The sequence below is a fragment of the Trachemys scripta genome, chromosome 4 (genome assembly GCF_013100865.1).
Source record: "Trachemys scripta elegans isolate TJP31775 chromosome 4, CAS_Tse_1.0, whole genome shotgun sequence".
NCBI classification, from domain to species: Eukaryota; Metazoa; Chordata; order Testudines; family Emydidae; genus Trachemys; species Trachemys scripta.
Window position 1 is genome coordinate 128,452,643 of NC_048301.1, and position 18,753 is coordinate 128,471,395.

At 46.2% G+C, this 18,753-nt stretch overlaps 1 protein-coding gene across 1 annotated transcript; it reads right to left on the minus strand.

Moving 5' to 3' along the window:
- Positions 1-226: 226 nt before the first annotated feature.
- MAPK13 (mitogen-activated protein kinase 13) lies at positions 227-18,121 on the minus strand. The gene is made up of 12 exons (XM_034767458.1): positions 15,485-18,121; positions 11,422-11,551; positions 9,624-9,682; positions 8,234-8,342; positions 6,327-6,356; positions 5,826-5,873; positions 4,784-4,898; positions 4,299-4,370; positions 3,672-3,751; positions 3,010-3,088; positions 957-1,133; positions 227-563 (listed from the first exon to the last, which is right to left on the minus strand). Exons 1-12 carry the CDS (start codon positions 15,601-15,603, stop codon positions 484-486), a joined length of 1,098 nt encoding a protein of 365 aa, XP_034623349.1. The 5' UTR covers positions 15,604-18,121; the 3' UTR covers positions 227-483.
- Positions 18,122-18,753: the final 632 nt, after the last annotated feature.

An 18,753-nucleotide genomic window follows, 5' to 3' on the forward strand; every position in this document is an offset into this window, starting at 1 on the left:
GGAGGGGAGGGGGAAGGAGCGAGGGAGCAGCATGCTCAGGGGAGGGGGCAGAACTGGGCAAGGCAGAGTGGGGTCGGGGCCTTGGAAGAAGGGATGGGGTGGGGCGTGGGCGGAGCACCCCCCGGCAGATTAGAAACTCGGCGTCTATGACCCGAACTCTTGAAAACCAAGTTAAGAGCCAATTAAAAACTGGTGCAAATGAGTAAGAAAACAAAGAAACACCAGGTAAAATTCTTCCATCTGGGGTTTTAATGAGAAATACATTCATCTTTGGCACTGAAAGATGTTTCTGGTGCAGTTTCCTCCCACAGGACAAAGCCCAACACTCTTGTGTATTCAACATCCTTGTGTTCCACACATGCACAGAAGTTCCACACGCCCATATTGATAAATATCTGACCCTGGGGTGGTCCAAATCCTGATAGGCGTCCTCTTTTGTGACCCAGCAGGGGGATTGAGCCCCAACCTTGGCCGGCCCAGCCACTACAAAGACATACCACTCCGCCTCTTGGAGTCCTTCCGGGCAATCGGACTGAAGGACTGAATCTCATTGTATGTATGCCCTTGAAAATGAACAACATGATAATGAGTATCAATAGCGTATATAAAATAATACTGTCACATGATTCTAGAGGGTGTTAAAGAGAGCGTGAGCATGAGGGCAAATAAGAGCTGGGGGCAGATTTCAGATGTAGGGGTACATCACATGGAGGCTGAAAGGATAAAATATAGCTGGGTGTTGGAAAGATGTAGGCAAAAGGTATCTTCAATGAGTGCTTAGAGGCTAGGGGAAGAGGATGGGCATGAGACTACATCAGCAGGATGTGCGTAGGGGGCCGCATACGGGCGTGGGGGTGACATCAGGCGTACTCAGCAGGTACATACAGGACAGTGGGAGGGACTAGGAAGTTCCACACAAGGTACTGACAGCAACCCATAAAAGTTCAACATCTTACTTCTCCACTCATCTATGGAAAGCTTCTCATGCTCCAACGAATCGTCGTAGGACTGCTGGGCCTCCGTCTCCTCCTCAATGTCTCGGAATTGGTCAAAATACGCATGGGCCAGAGCTTCTGTGGCTGTGAGACGCTTTTCCACATCCAGCTGCAGCATCTTGTCGAGCAGGTCCACCGCTGCAGAAGGATGGGAATACTTGGCTAGGTGAGTGAAGCAATGATATTTAGGATGTCCTGCATATAAAGTCTGCGAGGACCTTGGGGCTCATGTTCCTAGCATCCAAGAATATAATGGGTTTCTAGTGGGCAGAAGTTCCCATCAGTACAGCGGCACTAAAATCAACAGGCCAAACATCAGCTAGTTTATATCCCAAACTTAAATTTTGTTTGAAAGAATGGAAAGGGGGAAGGGATACAAAACACAAAGAGAAGAAATGTTTCACAGTTTAATGTTTTTTTTCTGTCATTTAAGCTTTCCCCTGCAGCGTTGCGAACCTAAACATAACCTCGTGCGAGTTACTGAAAATTAGGGAGGGAAAAATAAAACAGAGCTATCTAGCTTCATTGTTGAAACCAAGCAAGCTTCGAGGACATCAATAGTGAGAAGTGACTTCAAGTTTAAAATTCTTTCAGTTCCGATCTGTGTTGGGGGGGGGGGGGGGGGCTAGTATTTTACAAAGCAAATATAAGCAACCCAAGTAATCTATACAGTAATCTATACTAGGGTTGGTAAACAGGAAGGCAGGAAATGCCAAAGGCAGGCTGATTTCCTTCTTGGTTTTACTGCTTTAAAGTTTCAGAGTTTGGTGGAGCTCTGCTTACCCAAATCTATGACCTATGAGGGAAACAGTTCATTGTAGGAGGCTTACTTTTTACCATGAACACGTAAACAAATTTCAGTTACCAACTTTGTATAAAAAATGTCCCGATATCTGATACGCAGTTGGGAAGTGATTCATATACTTTCCCTAGTAAAAGGTGGCTGAAGCAGTGTATGCAACTCTCTGTGCCCCTTGCCAAAGATCGCGCTGCCTTGGGTCTGGGAAAAGAACAAAGGAAAGAGGGGTAACATGGATACCGCCTGGTTTGCTCTAGGCAACTTGATCCTGGAGCTCAGTTGTGGCCAAAGTACATTCCACTGGCCAACTGGGGCCCAGAGAGTTCTACAGTGTGATCAGCTACTGGCCTCGTTCCATAGGAAGGTGTGGGAAGCTGCATTCTCCAGGTTCCATTACACAATGGTCTCTCTTCGGACAAGAAGCCATGCCACTTGGCTTACGAGGGAGCATCGCATGCTGTGAGCTGTACATGAATTATGAGTGCAGGTGCCGTCTGCTCCATTTTAAGCAAATTAGGTGTGACCCTCGAGCTCCTGATTTAAGGCAAATGTGGCCTTCAGTTCAGTAAATCTAATGACCCCAGCCAGGATCTAATGACCTCTGGATTCTTGGAAACCAAAGTGAACTGGGTTGTATAGGATTGTCTTCCCTTCACAGGTGTGTCTCCATCCTGTCCTCACAAGTATGTGTAAGACCAGAAGTTTCCTTCTAAATTTGTTCATAGAACTAGGTTCCTTTGACTGTAGGAAAAAGTGAGCTTGGAAGAGGCACCACAGAAGTCTCCAGATGGACTAACATTCTGCACTTAAGTTAGTCCCATTCTCCCCACCACCACAGCACTACGGAGCTGAGAGATATTTATGAATAAGGCTGGATTCGCAGTCATGAGAAAAAATTCACAAGTTTGGGAAAAGTGCCAAAAGTCCTGGGTCTTGTTATTTTAAGGGCAGGGGAAGGGAGAGCACAAAGAACAGCAGAAAACTGCTATTTTAATGTCAATAATAATTGTTTTGCCACTTAATTTTACGTATTGTCAGTCCCCGTGGAAAGGGCTGATAAGCAAGAGAAACATCATTAGCCCCTGTAGGGGGCACAGGCAGCAAGAAGTCATGAGGTCTAAGAGAAAGGAAAAGTCCTGGAGTCCACGAACATTGTGACAATCTGCCTTATAATGGACTGGAAGTGGCGTGGGAGAAATTCTGAAGATGACTTACCCAGAGGATTGGCTTTGGGGAAAAGCCGGGATAAATCCATTTTGGGAATTTTGGGAAGGGACTGGATATACTTCTTAGCCTGAAAGAGAGAGAGGAATGCACAGCATACAGACATCCTGAAGTCAGACAAAGGGGACTGTAGAAAAGTCCATCGGGGCCTTGCCTAGATGAGCAGGATAGTAGTAAATTATCCAAGACTCCACATTTCTGTGGGCCTCTTTCATGTGAGGAACTGGTTGGTTTTCTTACAAATAAAAGAGCCCTACGACACCCCTGTGAGGTACAAAAATATCCCAAGCTTACAGAGGTCTCAACTGGGTTACAGAGAGGTGGAATGATCTGCCCGAGGTCATACAATGAGTCGCCAGCTGCCTCTGGCCCAGAACCAAGGAGTCCTGACTCAACTCCTACACTCTCTGTTCACCCCCTTTAAAGGAATACTTTCACTCATTGGTAAATAGGACTTTCTTTTAAAGTCAAATGGTTTGGAGGTGCCACTTGCAGGGATAGATGCCAAGGCCACTGCCTTAGTTAGGATGATTTATGTTACTAAAAACCACATGCAGGCACATGTCAAAGACAATGTAAAAATAACTTATTTTCATGTGGTTTCCACAGCAATGCATTCAGAAGTACAGCCTCAGGCACAGTGTTTTCCTTACCGCTTTGTCCTCCAGTTTCTGCACGAACTCCTCTCCTGGGAGTCCGGTTACTTTCAAGATCTGGGTCAGCTGATCTAGATCTGGCAGGCTGAGTTAAAGGTTATTTAGGGCCAAATCTTGGACCTAGCCAACAGCCCAAGTATGCTGGCTGTGTGGCTAGGAAGGTCTGTGAGGATTAAGGAGAATGAATCTTTACTCCAAATGGCTCTGGGACACCTAATGCAGAGTCAGAGCTGCAATAGCTCCCAGCTGCTGTGACCTTCCTAGGCAGGCTTTGGTGGCTGGATCTGTGCATCCACAGGGCCTGCTCCCAGCCCCCTTCTGCCATGGTGTGCAAGCAGCCCTCACAGAGCTGTGTTCTGCAATGGGCTTGGGGCCCTGCATGGATAACCTCAGTTCCTCCCCACAGCACAGAACGCCACTGACTGGCCAGGGCAGTATGCTTGCAAGAGGACACAGGGCAGAATTTACCTCAGTGTACCAAGTTGACACCCTCCTCCCCCAGTATCCCCACCCTCACATGCCTGTGTAAACGCCCAGTCACAAGTACCCAGAGTGTCCGTTTCAGGCACAGCTACAGGGCTTCTGGGCCACCCCAGAGGAGTTTGCCCCAATTTGAAAGGATACAATCTTTTCCTTTAAACAGGGTTTTCCCAGTCAGCATTTCTGCCATGATACAACCAACAGACCAGATGTCCACTGTGCAGGAAAAAACCGAGAGGTGCATGAGAAAAGAACAAGGCCGGGAGACGGAGGAGAAACACAGTTCAGGGGCTTTGTCCTGCTTTGGGGACTACAGTAATGTCTGCTGAGTTATTTAGTCATTGGCGTGGTTTTGCTCCCACCTTCAACCCCCTTCTCCCACCGCTGTAGCTTCTTGGTTACTACAACCTTGGGTTTCAGCTTTCCCAATGGTGACAGCTTTGGGTGGAGCTGTCTCCTGATGCTTGATTAGCCAGAAGCCTCATAACTGCTGCTGGAGATAAGGTGCTTTTTGTTCCTCCTCAACTTAACAGCCAATAGAGGAGGGTTGTGTGTGATCCATACTAACCCTCCAGAGGGAGTCGCAGTGATGATCTCCAGAAAGCCACAGCTGAAGGGATTTAACTCACCGGTCTGGTTGTAATGCATCCAGTTCAGAATGACTTCTGGTGCTCTGTACCAACGGGTCACAACATAGCCAGTCATCTCAGCATCTGTGTGTCTCGCCAAGCCAAAGTCCAAGATCTACAGATCAACGGAGGAGGGAGACGGTGAGGGAAGGAAAAGAAATCCTGCAGGCAAAAGAGAACCTGTTTCCATGAGGATATGAAGTGGATCCCATCAGAGAGCTATAGCCTCACTGCTACACCAGAGCCACCCCAGCCAATGGTTCGAACAGGTTTGTCTTAATTGCACTGTGAATTACAGCCAGGCTCCAAAACCAGTTGTAGCCTGCAGCCCCGCAGAAGAAATCTGTAGTGTGTGTGACCAATAGAACATATGTTTTAGGAAGGTGGTGATCCTTATTTTTCACAGGACTGTTCTGTATCCTGTAAGCCAAGCCATTCTCCAACCCCACCTCTCCTACGAAAACGTCCTGTTGCTACCAATGTTCCTCCAGTGGGAGCTGGAAATGCTTTGGCCTGACCTTTAGCGTAGACAGGGCCAAATCGCTTTTAGCAATTCCCAGCAAAGCAGGCCCTTCCTTCCACCCGGGCTCTAACAAGCCTTTTCTACCAGGAGTTGAAAATGGCTTTGTCTACAATAGGTCTTCAGCTCTAGCCAATGGGAGCACAGGGGAACTGTGGCTGCCCTCGGTTATCATCCTTGGGTTATTCTTCTAATATAGATGTGGCCCTAGGGCATTGAATTTCTGTAAGGTATTGCTGTGCACGTCAGAGTGCAGTAGGAACTGCACCCAGTGCAGGATGTTCACTCCAGCCTCAGGCCCTGATTCAGCAAGGTACTGGAGCATGTCCGAACGTCAAGCACATGAATAGTCCCATTGATTCAACAGACACGGTGTTAAATACCTTGCTGAACATGGGCCTCAGGATGCATTAGGAACCACACTGGTGCGTTAACAACAGGATTCACGCACTCAGAGCGGTTCACCAGCCACCCAACACGCCGCATGTTTCACAAGCCATGAAGTGGCACTTTCTTTCCTACCTTTAGTTCACAATCTTCGTTCACAGCCAGATTGCCTGGCTTCAGGTCCTGCAGCAGACGAGAGCAGAGCAATCAGGACACAAAGCAAATTGCAATTCAACCATGTAAATCTCAGCCAAGTCTCAGCTTGGCCTTTGGTTTGTTGTATCATCGCATCCCAAATCCACTCTTGCCACAGCAGTGGAGACAACATCCCAGAGTAGTTACAAGGATTATTTTCTTTACTGAAGCATCTTTCATTAATCAGAAGGCATTACAAAATTCTCCACAGCTTGTTGCAAAATATTGCATTGCCCACGGAGCAAATCCAGGCCATCACAGGTAGGAAGGGAATGAGGTAGCAAAAGGGAAGAGGGAGAAGTAGTTTAGAGAGAACTTAAGGCCAAGGCTCTTAGTGAGAATACGTTCAAGGCGACGGGAGAAGCTGTTAACACTCTGGCTGAGTTGTGCTTCTCCCAGAGAACAGAAATAAAAGCACAGTAATAGTGCACATGAACTTACCCGGTGAATGATTCCAGCAGAATGAATGTACTGCAATGAAAAGGGAAGCCACAGTGTGATCACCAGCAAGCAAATCTTTCACTTCCCCATAGGAGAAACAGGTGTTAGCAACAGAGCCTGTCTATTGAGACCAAAGCAACCTGCATTCTTTTTCTGCAAAAATCCCCGCTCCCAACTCTGTGGCTCTACAGCACAGGTCACAAATAGGAAGAAGAAACTCCTGCTAGAAACCCAAGTGAAACCCATTCCCTACACTACGTTCTCTACAATAGCTGGAATTAGAACACTCCTTGAAGAGGCATAGCTGGTATGGCATGAAAGTTACTTAAATCAACTATCATCTTAGAAGCCTCAAACTTATCTAGTGAGCAGGTAAGGGCTCATTGTAAGAAGGAATGTAATCACTAAATTGCATGAGTTGTGGTTATTCTACCTATCAAGTCATATAGGAAGGAAACAGAGTCTAGCGGCTAAAGCACAAGATTAGGAGTTGAGATATTGGTTCTACTACTCTAACCTCTCCCCATGCTCACTAAGTGATTTGGGGCAAGTCATTTAACCTCTTTGTGCATTGGTTTCCCCCATCTGGGTTTCACAGTGATCTGGGGAAAGAGGCATTGTGGAGTTTAAGTCCCTAATGTTCATAAAGCACTGTGAGAATTGTAGCTGGAGGGCAGTCTAGTGTGAAATATTATTAATCATTAGTTACACAGTTCAGTGTTCAGATTGTTATAAGGGGCTGTCTTTTACCATTCCACTTCGTCATTGTTGGTTTAAAAACGGACATTCTTGGCTCATAGTAACTGAGGAAATTGCGTTCCATGTGTTTTCTCTAAAAGCAGATGGAATGAGGGAACCAACAGACGCTCCACTTGCTAAAAGCCTCTTGCCACCATCAATAGTTTTGCTAAGGAATCTTGGGCTGTGGGGACTTGAACAGAACAAGCCAACTGCCTCCCTAGCAAGTAATTGCATGACTTATGATGGATTGAATTGGTTAAGTCACCTGATGACCAATATGAAAAACCAAAGCCACCTCTGATACCTCTGAAGTATAAGTTTTCAATGAAAGCAGGTCAGGAATTTTTCAATTAGCCTTTTTTTGGGGTCAGAAAATAACAATTTGTCAAAACAAAATGTTTCTGCGGGAGCGTATCAGTTGCAATGAAACTTCTATCAGCAAAAGTTTCTCAAGATGGGAAACCAGAGAGAGACACCTATCCCAGAATAACCAACAGCCCAGTGGTTATGGCTGCCCTAATGCTGGGCTATTGGCTAGTCCGGATCGGCAGGTAGTGTTCGATGTATCGGGAATCGATTTATCGCGTCTCATCTAGACACGATAAATTGATCCCCAAATCGACGCCTGTACTCCACATCGGCAGGAGGAGTAAGCGGAGTTGATGGGGGAGTCACGGCGGTTGATTCGCTGCCGTGAGGATGGCCAGATAAGTCGAACTAAGATACTTCGACTTCAGCTACGCGAATAGCGTAGCTGAAGTTGCATATCTTAGTTCGAACACCCCCCCCCCCCCCAGTGTAGCCCAGGCCTCTAGTTTTTCATCAAAAAATTTGAAACGTCTCAGTTTCATCCCATTGCAGACCAGGAAAACACTTGAAATCTCAAAGTTTCATGGGATGGGATAACCATTTCATGCCCAACTCTACTTCCGATTGATGTGTGTTAGATCCAAATTAGTTCAGCAGGAAAAATGACTTTTCAATGGATAAGCATGGAGACATGAATTGTATCATAAGGATGATCCTACAGGTTAGTCTGTCCATGATTTAAGGGTCCACTCAGGGATAATACAGAGCGAAGTCTACTCGTAAGGCAGACCTGGTGATTCAATGTGTAAATCCCTCAGAAACCAGTTCTTGCTTTTGACTATTCCAGACCCACCTACCTTCAAACCTTTCAGCATTTGATAGACCAGGTACTGGATTTTTTCATCACTGAACTCATGTCCCATGATCTTTTGTAAATCTGTCCGCATGTACGGCATCACCAGGTAGCTAAAAGGCAGTAAGATAAGTCCCTGAGTCTAGGAGAAAAACATAGGGAGCCATGCTAGCCTTGTTCTCGCTATGAAGATCAGATCAGTTGCAGCAAGCCTTAGTGTGTCACTGGGTTACTAAGACCTGGCGTGGCTCTATGTTTTTTGCTGCCCCAAGCACGGCAGTCAGGTGGCCTTCTGCGGCATGACTGTGGGCGGTCCGCTGGTCACGCGGATTCGGTGGCATTTCTGCAGATGATCTGCCGGTCCCACGCCTTTGGCGTACCCATCGCCGAATTGCCGCCGAAGTCGTGGCACCGGCAGACCTCCCACAGGCATGCCGCCGAAGGCTGCCTGACTGCTGCCCTCACAGCGACTGGCACGCCACCCCCCGCGGCTTGCTGCCCCAGGCACGCGCTTGCTGCGCTGGTGCCTGGAGCCGCCCCAGACTAAGACAACCAGTGAGGAAGTTAAAGTTGCTACCTGCTCTGAAAATTGTTATTTCTACTCTCCTGAATTTGGAAAAATCAGTCGTCCTCATTGTGCCCATTGCAAGATACTAAATATGAGAGCGAGAGAGAAAGCGCTGTTCATAGCTTTAAAGTCTTCCATCATCAGCGATAAGCAAATCAGGTGTGTGAAATAGCTTATGGATTTTTAAAGAGAATTTTTCAAAACTGCTGTCTCGGGTCCCAGACTGATCCCCACAGTGCCTCAACCCTGGCCGGTCCAGCTTCACCATCCAAGCTGAAGGCAATGCCCAGCCTCCCCCCGCACCAAGAAAAACAAAAACAGATCAACATAAAGGGTGGAAAAAAATAGATTTTTAAAATTGTTTCAGTTTTAGTAGTCTAGGATCTGACAAATATTTTGTTATTGTCCCTGTGCTCTCAATACACCAGCATGACATATAAATCACTACGCTAACATACATCGTTCTATCTTAGGAATATCTAATGTGCCCATTACCATTATATTTAGGTACCAGTTTCTGGTATTTACATGATATAAATCAATACGTCTAATCCATTCTCCCAGAATATGGGGTGTATGAGCTGCTTACTTATATTTTTCTCAGGGATTTTACCAACTGGAGCTGATCTGTGCTTCTAACCTTCCTAATGTAATTTTATTCAGGTATCTCTGGCTTTAGATTGGCCCCTTTTCAAATCAACTCATGGGATTGCTTCTCAGCATGACAAACTTCCTTCTTCAAGTGCTAAATCTGCCATTGTCCTGGACAACGACAGAACCTATAGCGAATGCAAACCACTTGGTAAAACCCCCACAAAAAACTTACAAGTCCTGGAATCCATTGAAGGAGGTGGCTGAGGTGAAGACATCAAGCAACCCAATGACCTGTGGGATAAGTGGGTAAATGTAAGACTGGAAAGTACACACACTGGAAGAGCGGTATTCTCTGTAACAGCTCGCAACTCAAGAGTCATGGGTCAGTGACACTTCAGGATTCCATGTGAGGGATTTAGACTCTCGTCAATGGGCTTTAGACACTCGTCAATGGGCTTTAAGGCTATTTCCTCTCTTACAAACAGACTGAACGTTTGTCTGTGCTGCAAGTCCAACTTCACTCTTGGAGCAATAGCAAGGTGGCAGCGACAAAGAACCCATGGAAATGGGAACTGAACATAGAAACTGAATTTTCCTCTAAACTCCAAAAAGGGTGGGGTCCCTCTACATCAGGCTGGGTGTCCATTGGCTATTCCTGGGGGCATTCTGTGCCAAAACAATTAAAAATTTTGTGCTTAAAAAATGAAAATTCTGCGCACAATATTTTAAAATTCTGCAGATTTTATTTGTCAAATAAATGTAGAGGCTCCAGCATAGCATTGGGGAGCACAGGCCACTGGCTGAACAGAGGTGGGAGATCACTTTGCAGCTCCCCCTCCCCCAAAGACACGGACTCAGCGGTGAGGCTGTACCCAATCCTGACACAGTGCAAGGACCAGGCCTGCCCCAGAAACACCCCAGGGCCAGGTCCCTCCATGCCAGGTGCACCAGGTGTGGGCAGGCAGGCTCAGCAAGGCAGGAACCAATTATGGAGGGGCTTAGGGTGGGGGGATCCAGGTGTGGTTTGAGAGGGGTCTGTGTGGGGCAATCTGGGTGCGGGCAGCTCAGTGGGGGATCCAGGTGAGGGTCCGAGGGGATGTGGATGCACAGGGACTTCTTGGTGGGTTCTGGGTGCAATGGTAATGGAACTCTGCTGGGGAGTCCAAGTGAAAGTGCTTGGGGCTCAGCAGCAAGGGGGGTGTCCGTGTGGGGGCTCAGTGGGGAGGGGGTCCAGATCCTGGGGGAATGGGTCTCAGTGGGGTGGGGACCCAGGTGCAGCTAGTTGGGGCTCATCGGGGTGGGGATCTTGGTGTGGGGGGCTCGTCGGGGTGATCTACGTGCAGGGGGAGTGGGGCTCAGAGGGGGTTCTGAGTGCAGGGGGGTGAGGCTTGGCAGAGGATCTGGGTATAAGGGAGTCTGAATATACAGGGGTTGGGTGGCTGGGGGAACAGCTCCCTGCACATGGATCCCTCCCGCTGCAGCTGAGGAACAATGGGTGCAGGAAACAGGGGGAGTTTGCAGAGCTTCCTGCAGCTCAGGGAGAAATCTGGGGATGGATCTGACTTAGCCCCGGATGCTGTGCAGGGGAAGAGGAAGTCCCATCCTCCACAGCCCAGCCGGGACTAGCAGCTGAGCCCGGCACAAGGTAGGAGCCACCAGCCAGCTCTTCCCCAGTCCCGCTCCCTACCCCATAGTGATTTACCTCTCTACAGGCTGCCCTGAGCACCCGAAACATACTGCTGGAGAGGGTTGCATGACTGCTTTTGTGGCTTCTCTTTGCTTCCCCGTCAGAAAGTAATTTTTCTGCAGGGAAGCAAAGAAATCTGTGGAGGACATAAACTCTGTGCATGCGCAGTGGCGCAGAATTCCCCCAGGAGTGATTGACAGTGAAGCCCACCTTGCAGCATCTTCAGGAAAAACATGAGGGCTTTTATCTCTAAAGTCACTATCACTTGATCTTACGCTAACTCAATGGGAGCAGCTCTGTAGCCCTCTCTCTTGTGTCCGCATGGAGAGAGGCAGCGACTCACGTTCTCATGTTGCATGTGCTTCAGCAGCATAAGCTCCCTGTATGATCTCTTGGCAAAGATCACCGACTGGAATGGTCGGCACAGCTTCTTGATGGCCACTTTCTCCCCCGTCTTCTTATCTATGGCTGAACTGTGGCAAACAGATAAAACCAGTTCTGAGTTAAGCAATGAATTTTCATGGACGATGCAATGTTAATCCAACAAGTGGCCTAAGAGGAAGGGACGGCTACTGGAATCCGGAGCTGATCAAGGAAAAAGTTCCATTTTTCCTTGATCTTTCCACAATGTACATGGAAGAAATGCAGTTGATAGACACTAGCATTATACTTCAATTTTTTCTACTGCATCTCTGGTATAAACATGCTACTACCAATATTTTAACCAGCTGTATCTGCTCTGAGGGAGGTTAAAACGCTCATGGTTGGTTACAGTAGCACTGCCCCATTGCTCCAGCCAGTGAAGATGGGCTGGTGCTAGAGAAATGGTGGGTAATGTGAAGACAGATGCTTGGAAGTCAGGGCTAACCATAATCCTGTACCCACATACTGTGTCCTTCCACTGATTCTTTGAGAGCCACTTCTCTTCTGAGCTAACTGGTTCTTGAGAACCCAGCTGATTCTCTCCTCCTATGCCCTTGCCCTGCACCTGTCTGCTCAGGATTTCTAAAATTTGGGGACAGAAGAATGTGGGGTGGGTGTTTGTGAGAGGGGAGATATTCACTTTCTGTGAATTGTCCAGAATGCTGTTATTGCTTGGGAGAGAGTCAGCCCTGGGACAACTTACTTCGGGATGTGGTGGATTCTCTCTCATTTGAAAATTTGGATGTCTTTCTAAAATATATGCTTGAGCCCAAATAGAATTGATGGGCTTGATGCAGAAATTACCAGGAGGAATTATCTGGCTTGTGTTATGCAGGAGGTCAGATCAGATGGTCACAATAATCTCTCAGGGCCTTAAAAAAAATCTATGAATTAATTTGATAATGTTTGTAAAGTGTTCTGAACATGAAAGTACTTTGTGCTACACATTTGGTATTAACGGTGTATACAGGTGGATTTTTTTTAAAGACAGTTAATAGTATTCAGCACTTGAAAGTGCTTTTCATGTTCAAAAAATGTATAAATATTACTAGATTCATGCTCACAACAAAGCTATAAGGTAAGGTAGGTATTATCCCCATTCTATAGATATGAAATTGATGCAAAAACGACAACAGAGGGAGTCCGTGTCAAAACCAAGATTTGGAGTCGAGTGAACTCCACTTTGGAGTTCTTGGCTCCTAGCCCCATGCTGTCAAGAGGGTACAAGAGAGTCCCCCAGTCATATCTGTTATTTATTTCTCCATATGAAGCAATTCAGTGACACCTCTTCTCTCAAAGCCCCGTGGCAGAGTTGCAGAGAAGGCAGGCCTTCGATATAATCAGCAAAGGGATGGAAAGAAAAGCCATCAGCAGCCGTCATCCAGAGACTGCTATGATTCTTCAGATTCTTTTCAGGGTGAAAGCATTTGAAGAGGAACCCCCATAATGAACTGCACCACACCTCGCTGAGCCAGTCAACCCTGGATGGCTGTGAAAGGTTGCCTGTGTTTTACGGCTGACAGCTTCCAGCTGCTGCCTCTTGAAGGGAAAGAGAAAGGCAGGGCTTTCTAGCCCAAGCCTCCTTGTTGGGCTGTGCACTTCCCATCACTTTGCAATTCCTTCTCTCTCAGCTCATTAAACTGGAGAACTGTAAATCAACATGTCTTTCCTGCTGTGACTGCTAGTGGTGAAGCCTGACCAAACCCATGTGAATTTCAGCGTTATCACATTGCACACTTCATCCCATATCTACTTCCTGTTTGAAACCAGATGGTCCCTTTTCTCTTCTCATCACCTTTGAAAGGAAAGCAGGGCTCCCTACCACCACCCATCCACACACTAACAGGCTACAGCCCCTGTTCTTGCTCTGGTGACCAGTAGTGGCTCTAGGATTTCCAAAGGTGGTTGGAGGGAACCACTATGCAAAATAACTGTTTCTAATCTGCAATAGTTGCATGATAGCTAATGGTTCAGACAAGCAATTTTCCAAGCTCCTGGATGACCTGCAAAGTTAGTCAGTAGCATTTTCGTTCAGTCTGTCTCAGACCACCTCTGGATGCAGCCGCATCAGAATTACTCAATTACTCAAACCTGATCAAAACTAACTCTCTATACAGAGGTGTGAAATCTGCTATAGAAATTATTAAACAAATATTTTATTTTAACAAAGAAATTTAACAAAGGAATTAGTTTTTCAGGGGAATTAGGGAAGCTTTTGTAACTTGCTCTATTTGCTTCTATTTAAGTATCTGTAATCACATATAGAGCTTTAAAGAAACCCAAATATATGGACTATTGTAGAAAGAAACATCCCAGTGGTTCCCAGCAGAGGACAGCAAATCCTAATTCCACAAGTTTCCACTTGTACTTCATCCAGGAATCAGCACCAAAACCAGCAAGCATTCGTCATCCATGGAGTTCTGGCACTCCCCGTTTAGTCTAATGGGTGTCATTTAGGGCAAACAAGCTGCTGTTTTTTGGGAGTTTCCACATCAGCTGAGCTACAGACTGGTTTTATTTAAGGGAGCAGTAAAGGATTTCTTTTGTTTGTGTTTTTCTTTTTGCTTTAGGCTTTATAAAGAAGATCTGGAAGGATCATTTCTCCCCCTCCTTTAAAATGTGTGTGTGTGTGTTTTTTTTTTTTTAACCTTTACAAATGTCAAGAATATTAAGTCTGGTTTTCCCTGATTTTGCTGGAGAAGCCTATTAGGAGCATGCACATAGCAATTGAAGGGGCAGAGATGTCGAATCGTTAATAAAGACTAACATTTTAGAGAAAGAATGTTAGCTATTGAAGTTAAATAGATATGACCCAAAATACAATTTCAAGCCATTGGAGTGAAAAAAAACCTTTCTTTCTGTGACTCTTGTTTGCTTCTTGTGCTGCCATAATTCTACTCTTTCTCCAGGGACCTGCTATCTTTTAAAGTAGACAAAATTTATACGTCTAATATGAAAAACAAGTAGAGAAAACAAATCTTCCAGACCCTGTTTATGCATCAAAAAACAGCTAACCAGGATGTAAGTCCAGTGGTCCCAGGACTATGAATTAGGTATATTATGTGACCCTGGTAATGACAATCAGGCAGGATATTTCCTGCAGAATACCTAGTACAGGGAATAAATCTCTCTCTTGTCTTTGTGTATTGGTGTATGGACTAGATTCTGATTTCATAAACTGAGAGTAACTCATTAAGGTCCGTGGAGTTACTCTAGATTTACACACATGCAACTGAGCAGAATCTGACCCTATACATTCATTTTTGTATTAGCTGCCTTTGCCCAGCTGATTGGATTGAATGACTATGCATTGTTTTTCTGTCTGTCTTGTCCCTTCCTAGGCTCAGAATTAATCATTAAACTGGCAAGAGGTTCCAGTCTAGACAGGCTATATTAGTTTAAACCAGGATATTGGTATAGGACCAGCAGCAGAATCCCATCTTCCCTTTGGGGAACAAAAGGCCCCCAAATCTTTTTTTTTTTTTTTTTGGGGGGGGGGGGGTAAGCAACGTCAACCTTGGAAACAGATTTTTTTCCCCCCTGCAACTACTAGCTCTGCCTAATTCCTACCCCGGGACAGAGCATAGCAGGGGCTGGCTGTCCTGTTCATCAGAGAGAGTGAGGAAACCAAGGGACTGAACAAATAAAATCAAACAGAAGGGATGAGCCTCTAGTCCCCATCACCTGGAGGGTGATCAGTACAGCAGCACCTCTCCCCAAAATGTAATAATTTTGGGTTAGGGAGGCCCAGCTCTTCAGGCAGTAAACACACACACACAGCAGAACAGCTGCTCAAGCTGAAAGTGACTTAAGGTATGGCAGGCAGGAAACAAGCCTTCATCTAACATGCAAATTTATTTCATAATGGAGGACAGCTAAGAGGCACCTCCCCTGTTTTCTTCCCGTGAGCCATGCTTTAAATACCCCTACCCCGTTCCTTCCTGCCAGGGCCCTTGAAAGAAGAAAGGCCAAGACCTACTCACCAGACAGAGCCATAAGCCCCGGATCCCACTGGATTGATGGAGGTATATCTTCTGGGCAGCTCCCACACAGTTTTGTTTACTTCCTGCCTGTAAAAACCTTTGCGCCAGGTTAAGCTCATCTTCTTTTGGCTCTGGACTGACTCCTCCAGAGCACAGGTCTAGGGTGAGACTTCTGGGGGAAAGAGGTGAAAAGACTCCTCTTGTTCCTGTCTTCAGCTGAGAAAGTAAGTCCTGGAGTTTCTTTCTCTGTCTTCATTAGCTGTGTGCGTGAAGGAACACGTCCCTCCTCCCTCCACTCCCACATCAGCCCAAGGATGAGGCATCAGGTTTCAATCTAGACACACCCCTACATCACACAGGTACCTGTGAGGTGGCCCTACCGGAAGGAGGAAATACAGTCCTCCTCTGTCCAAGTAGCCAAGCAGCAAACTCACCTGGGCAAAATGCAGAACTGGAAACTGCTGCTAAAACTAGGGAACATCCTCATCTATGGCTTTCTAGGAAGAGAGAATACAGGACCCACCCTGGTGCACCAATAAATATTTTCTTCATTTAAAAATCCCTTAATGCAGTTAAATGGGTCTTGTAAAAATCAAGGAGCTGTACCTTGGTGGATCAGGATTGTTTTGAGAGAGTCAGGAAATCTAGATTCTATTCCCAGCTCTAGCACTAACTCTCAGTGACCTTGATCAAATCACTTCTATTCCCTTTGGTTTCCCTGCTTGGGTGTGCACATGTATATAAAGAGGATAAAACTGACCTATCTCACAGGGTGCTAATGAGGCTCATACTCTATTTGTAAAGTGCTTTGTGAGCCTTAAATGGAAGGAACTGTATAAAGTATTGATATTAAACCGGTCTGTCCCCCTCCACCAGGCCAATTTGTATTTGCGAATTCTTGATCACCATAGTGAAGAACTAAGGGTCAGCTCCTCAAAGGTATTTAAGCTCCCATCCTCCATTAATTGCAATCTGACCAGTTTCCCTATGCCAGTTCCTGCAGGGAGGGGAGCAGGTTCAGATCTCATTCACACTGGGGTTACCTGTAGGGAAGGGAGAGTTTTGAACAAATAATATTGAAGATAATAGGGCAGCTGATTCCCCCCTCTAAAAACACCCAGTAATTCCCCCATTATTTTTCCCCACCAACTGTTTGCTTTTAGTTTTCCTACTGAAGCACCAAAGAGGCAATAGGGAACGTGATCTGCTCACTTATGCTGGGTGACACAGGGGAGAAAGAGGAGAAGAGGAAATACCATTTTCTACAGTACATGGACCTTCTCCAGAACAGACGGTTGTAGATAACAATGAGATGAAACAGGACCATCCCTCAATAGATTAGTAAGCAACAGTAATTATGTCACTGGTGAGTTCCTGGGTCTTTGCCTTCAGCAGAGGGCAGATGAAAACACCTCTGGTTTTAAAACAGCCTTAGAGGCATGATATGCATCCTCAGTCAGGCAACTAGGCTCCTTCCTGCACTCCAAAGTTAGTTCTGACTACAGGCAGTGAAGGAGCACAATGGGGGCCATTTACAGCTTCCTGGCTCATTCCAGCTCACAGCAATCCTTGATGCCTTCACAACACTTTCCTACAGCCTGTATCCTGTACTGCCATGCTAGGTCAGATTCTCCCCATTTAAAATATCTTTCACCCCACTTGCTCTCCTTTGGCCAGACAAAGACTAAGGAGACTAAAGCCACACTTCGCAACCTTTGTTCCTTGTGCCTGTAGTCTAGATCCCCATCTTCTCCGACCATACAGAGAGCAAGGGAAGCAAGTTTACATGGTTGAGTCCATTTGAGTCACTACAGACCAGTAAGCCGATATACCTTACACGGTAAGTCATTTTCCTGATAGGAGAGACTTCAGTATATAATGAATGAGTTTCAAAATCTACTGGATGAGCCGCCTAAGGATAAGGTGGTGCTGTGGGTGCATCCCAAATACCTTCCAAAGGGAACCAAGGAGTTTATCTTAACAAGTCAGTCATCTTACCTACATTTCCCCCATAAAAGGGACAGAGCCTTTGCTAGATGCTTGATGTAAAAAGGGCATTGGGGCTTATTAAATGGAACCTTACAGTTGACCCAGCTTTTAGTACCTTTAGACACTAATAATTAACTTTCATCAGGAATACCTGACATCTAGATAACGTGTTAATAAGTGCCTCAGAAAAACCTAGAAGTGATGAGAGCTAGCTGACTGCATCCAATATGGCTACAAGCTGGCAGACTTACAACTTGAAGGTCACAGCTAGACTCACTGTATTTGGAGTGGAGTGCCTTCAGCAGCCAGCCTCAGCTACATCTCCTGAGGGTACTGTAAAGCTGCTATACCCGGCCTTCTCTGCTCCTTGCTTAAACGGGAACCTAGGTTCAAGTTAACATGCTACAGAGTTTAAGATCATGAGGAGTGCCAAATTCTCCAGTTCCTAGAATTTTAATCGGTTTAGAGTTTTAATCTTAGAGTCTCTTCTTGATGGTGCCCCTCCTTTTAGAATTCTCATTATCTTACCCCTCATTTGTTCTTCACACTGTTGAGGAATATTGCCCCTCACATATACAAAAACGGATGCTGTATTTAAACTTTTAAGGCATGTTAGCATTTGTGTGAGTACTTATAAAGTATGTTACATTTTCATTACAGACACATTCCTTGAGTTTTAAAATCTCAAACAGTGGGAATCCAGGGAGAGTCTGTGGAATTTTGAAAAAAAAAAGACGGTTACTCACCGTTGTAACTGTTGTTCTTCGAGATGTGTTGCTCATATCCATTCCATTAGGTGTGCGCGCGCCGCGTGCACGATCGTCGGAAGATTTTTACCCTAGCAACACCGGCGGGTCGGCTGTGGAGCCCCCTAGAGTGGCGCCTTCATGGCGCTGAATATATACCCCAGCCGACCCGGCGCCCCCTCAGTTCCTTCTTGCCGGCTACTCCGACAGTGGGGACGGGGGGCGGGTTTGGAATGGATATGAGCAACACATCTCGAAGAACAACAGTTACAACGGTGAGTAACCGTCTTTTCTTCTTCGAGTGCTTGCTCATATCCATTCCATTAGGTGACTCCCAAGCCCAACTTAGGTGGTGGGGTCGGAGTGAGACAATGCTGTGTGCAAAACCGCTGACCCGAAGGCAGCATCGTCCCTGGACTGCTGCACTAGTGCATAGTGAGCTGTAAACGTGTGGACTGATGACCAAACCGCCGCTCTACAAATGTCCTGTATCGGAACATGTGCCAGGAAAGCAGTCGAGGAGGCTTGGGCCCT

What these genes read in the sequence shown, in the direction of transcription:
- MAPK13 (XM_034767458.1), bottom strand. Translation starts at nt 15,603, where the DNA reads ATGAGCTTAACCTGGCGCAAAGGTTTTTACAGGCAGGAAGTAAACAAA. An exon ending in AGCACATGCAACATGAGAAC is followed by an intron (nt 9,683 to 11,421) that starts GTGAGTCGCTGC and finishes CTTATCCCACAG; the next exon opens with GTCATTGGGTTGCTTGATGT. An exon ending in CTGCTGGAATCATTCACCGG is followed by an intron (nt 5,874 to 6,326) that starts GTAAGTTCATGT and finishes CGTCTGCTGCAG; the next exon opens with GACCTGAAGCCAGGCAATCT.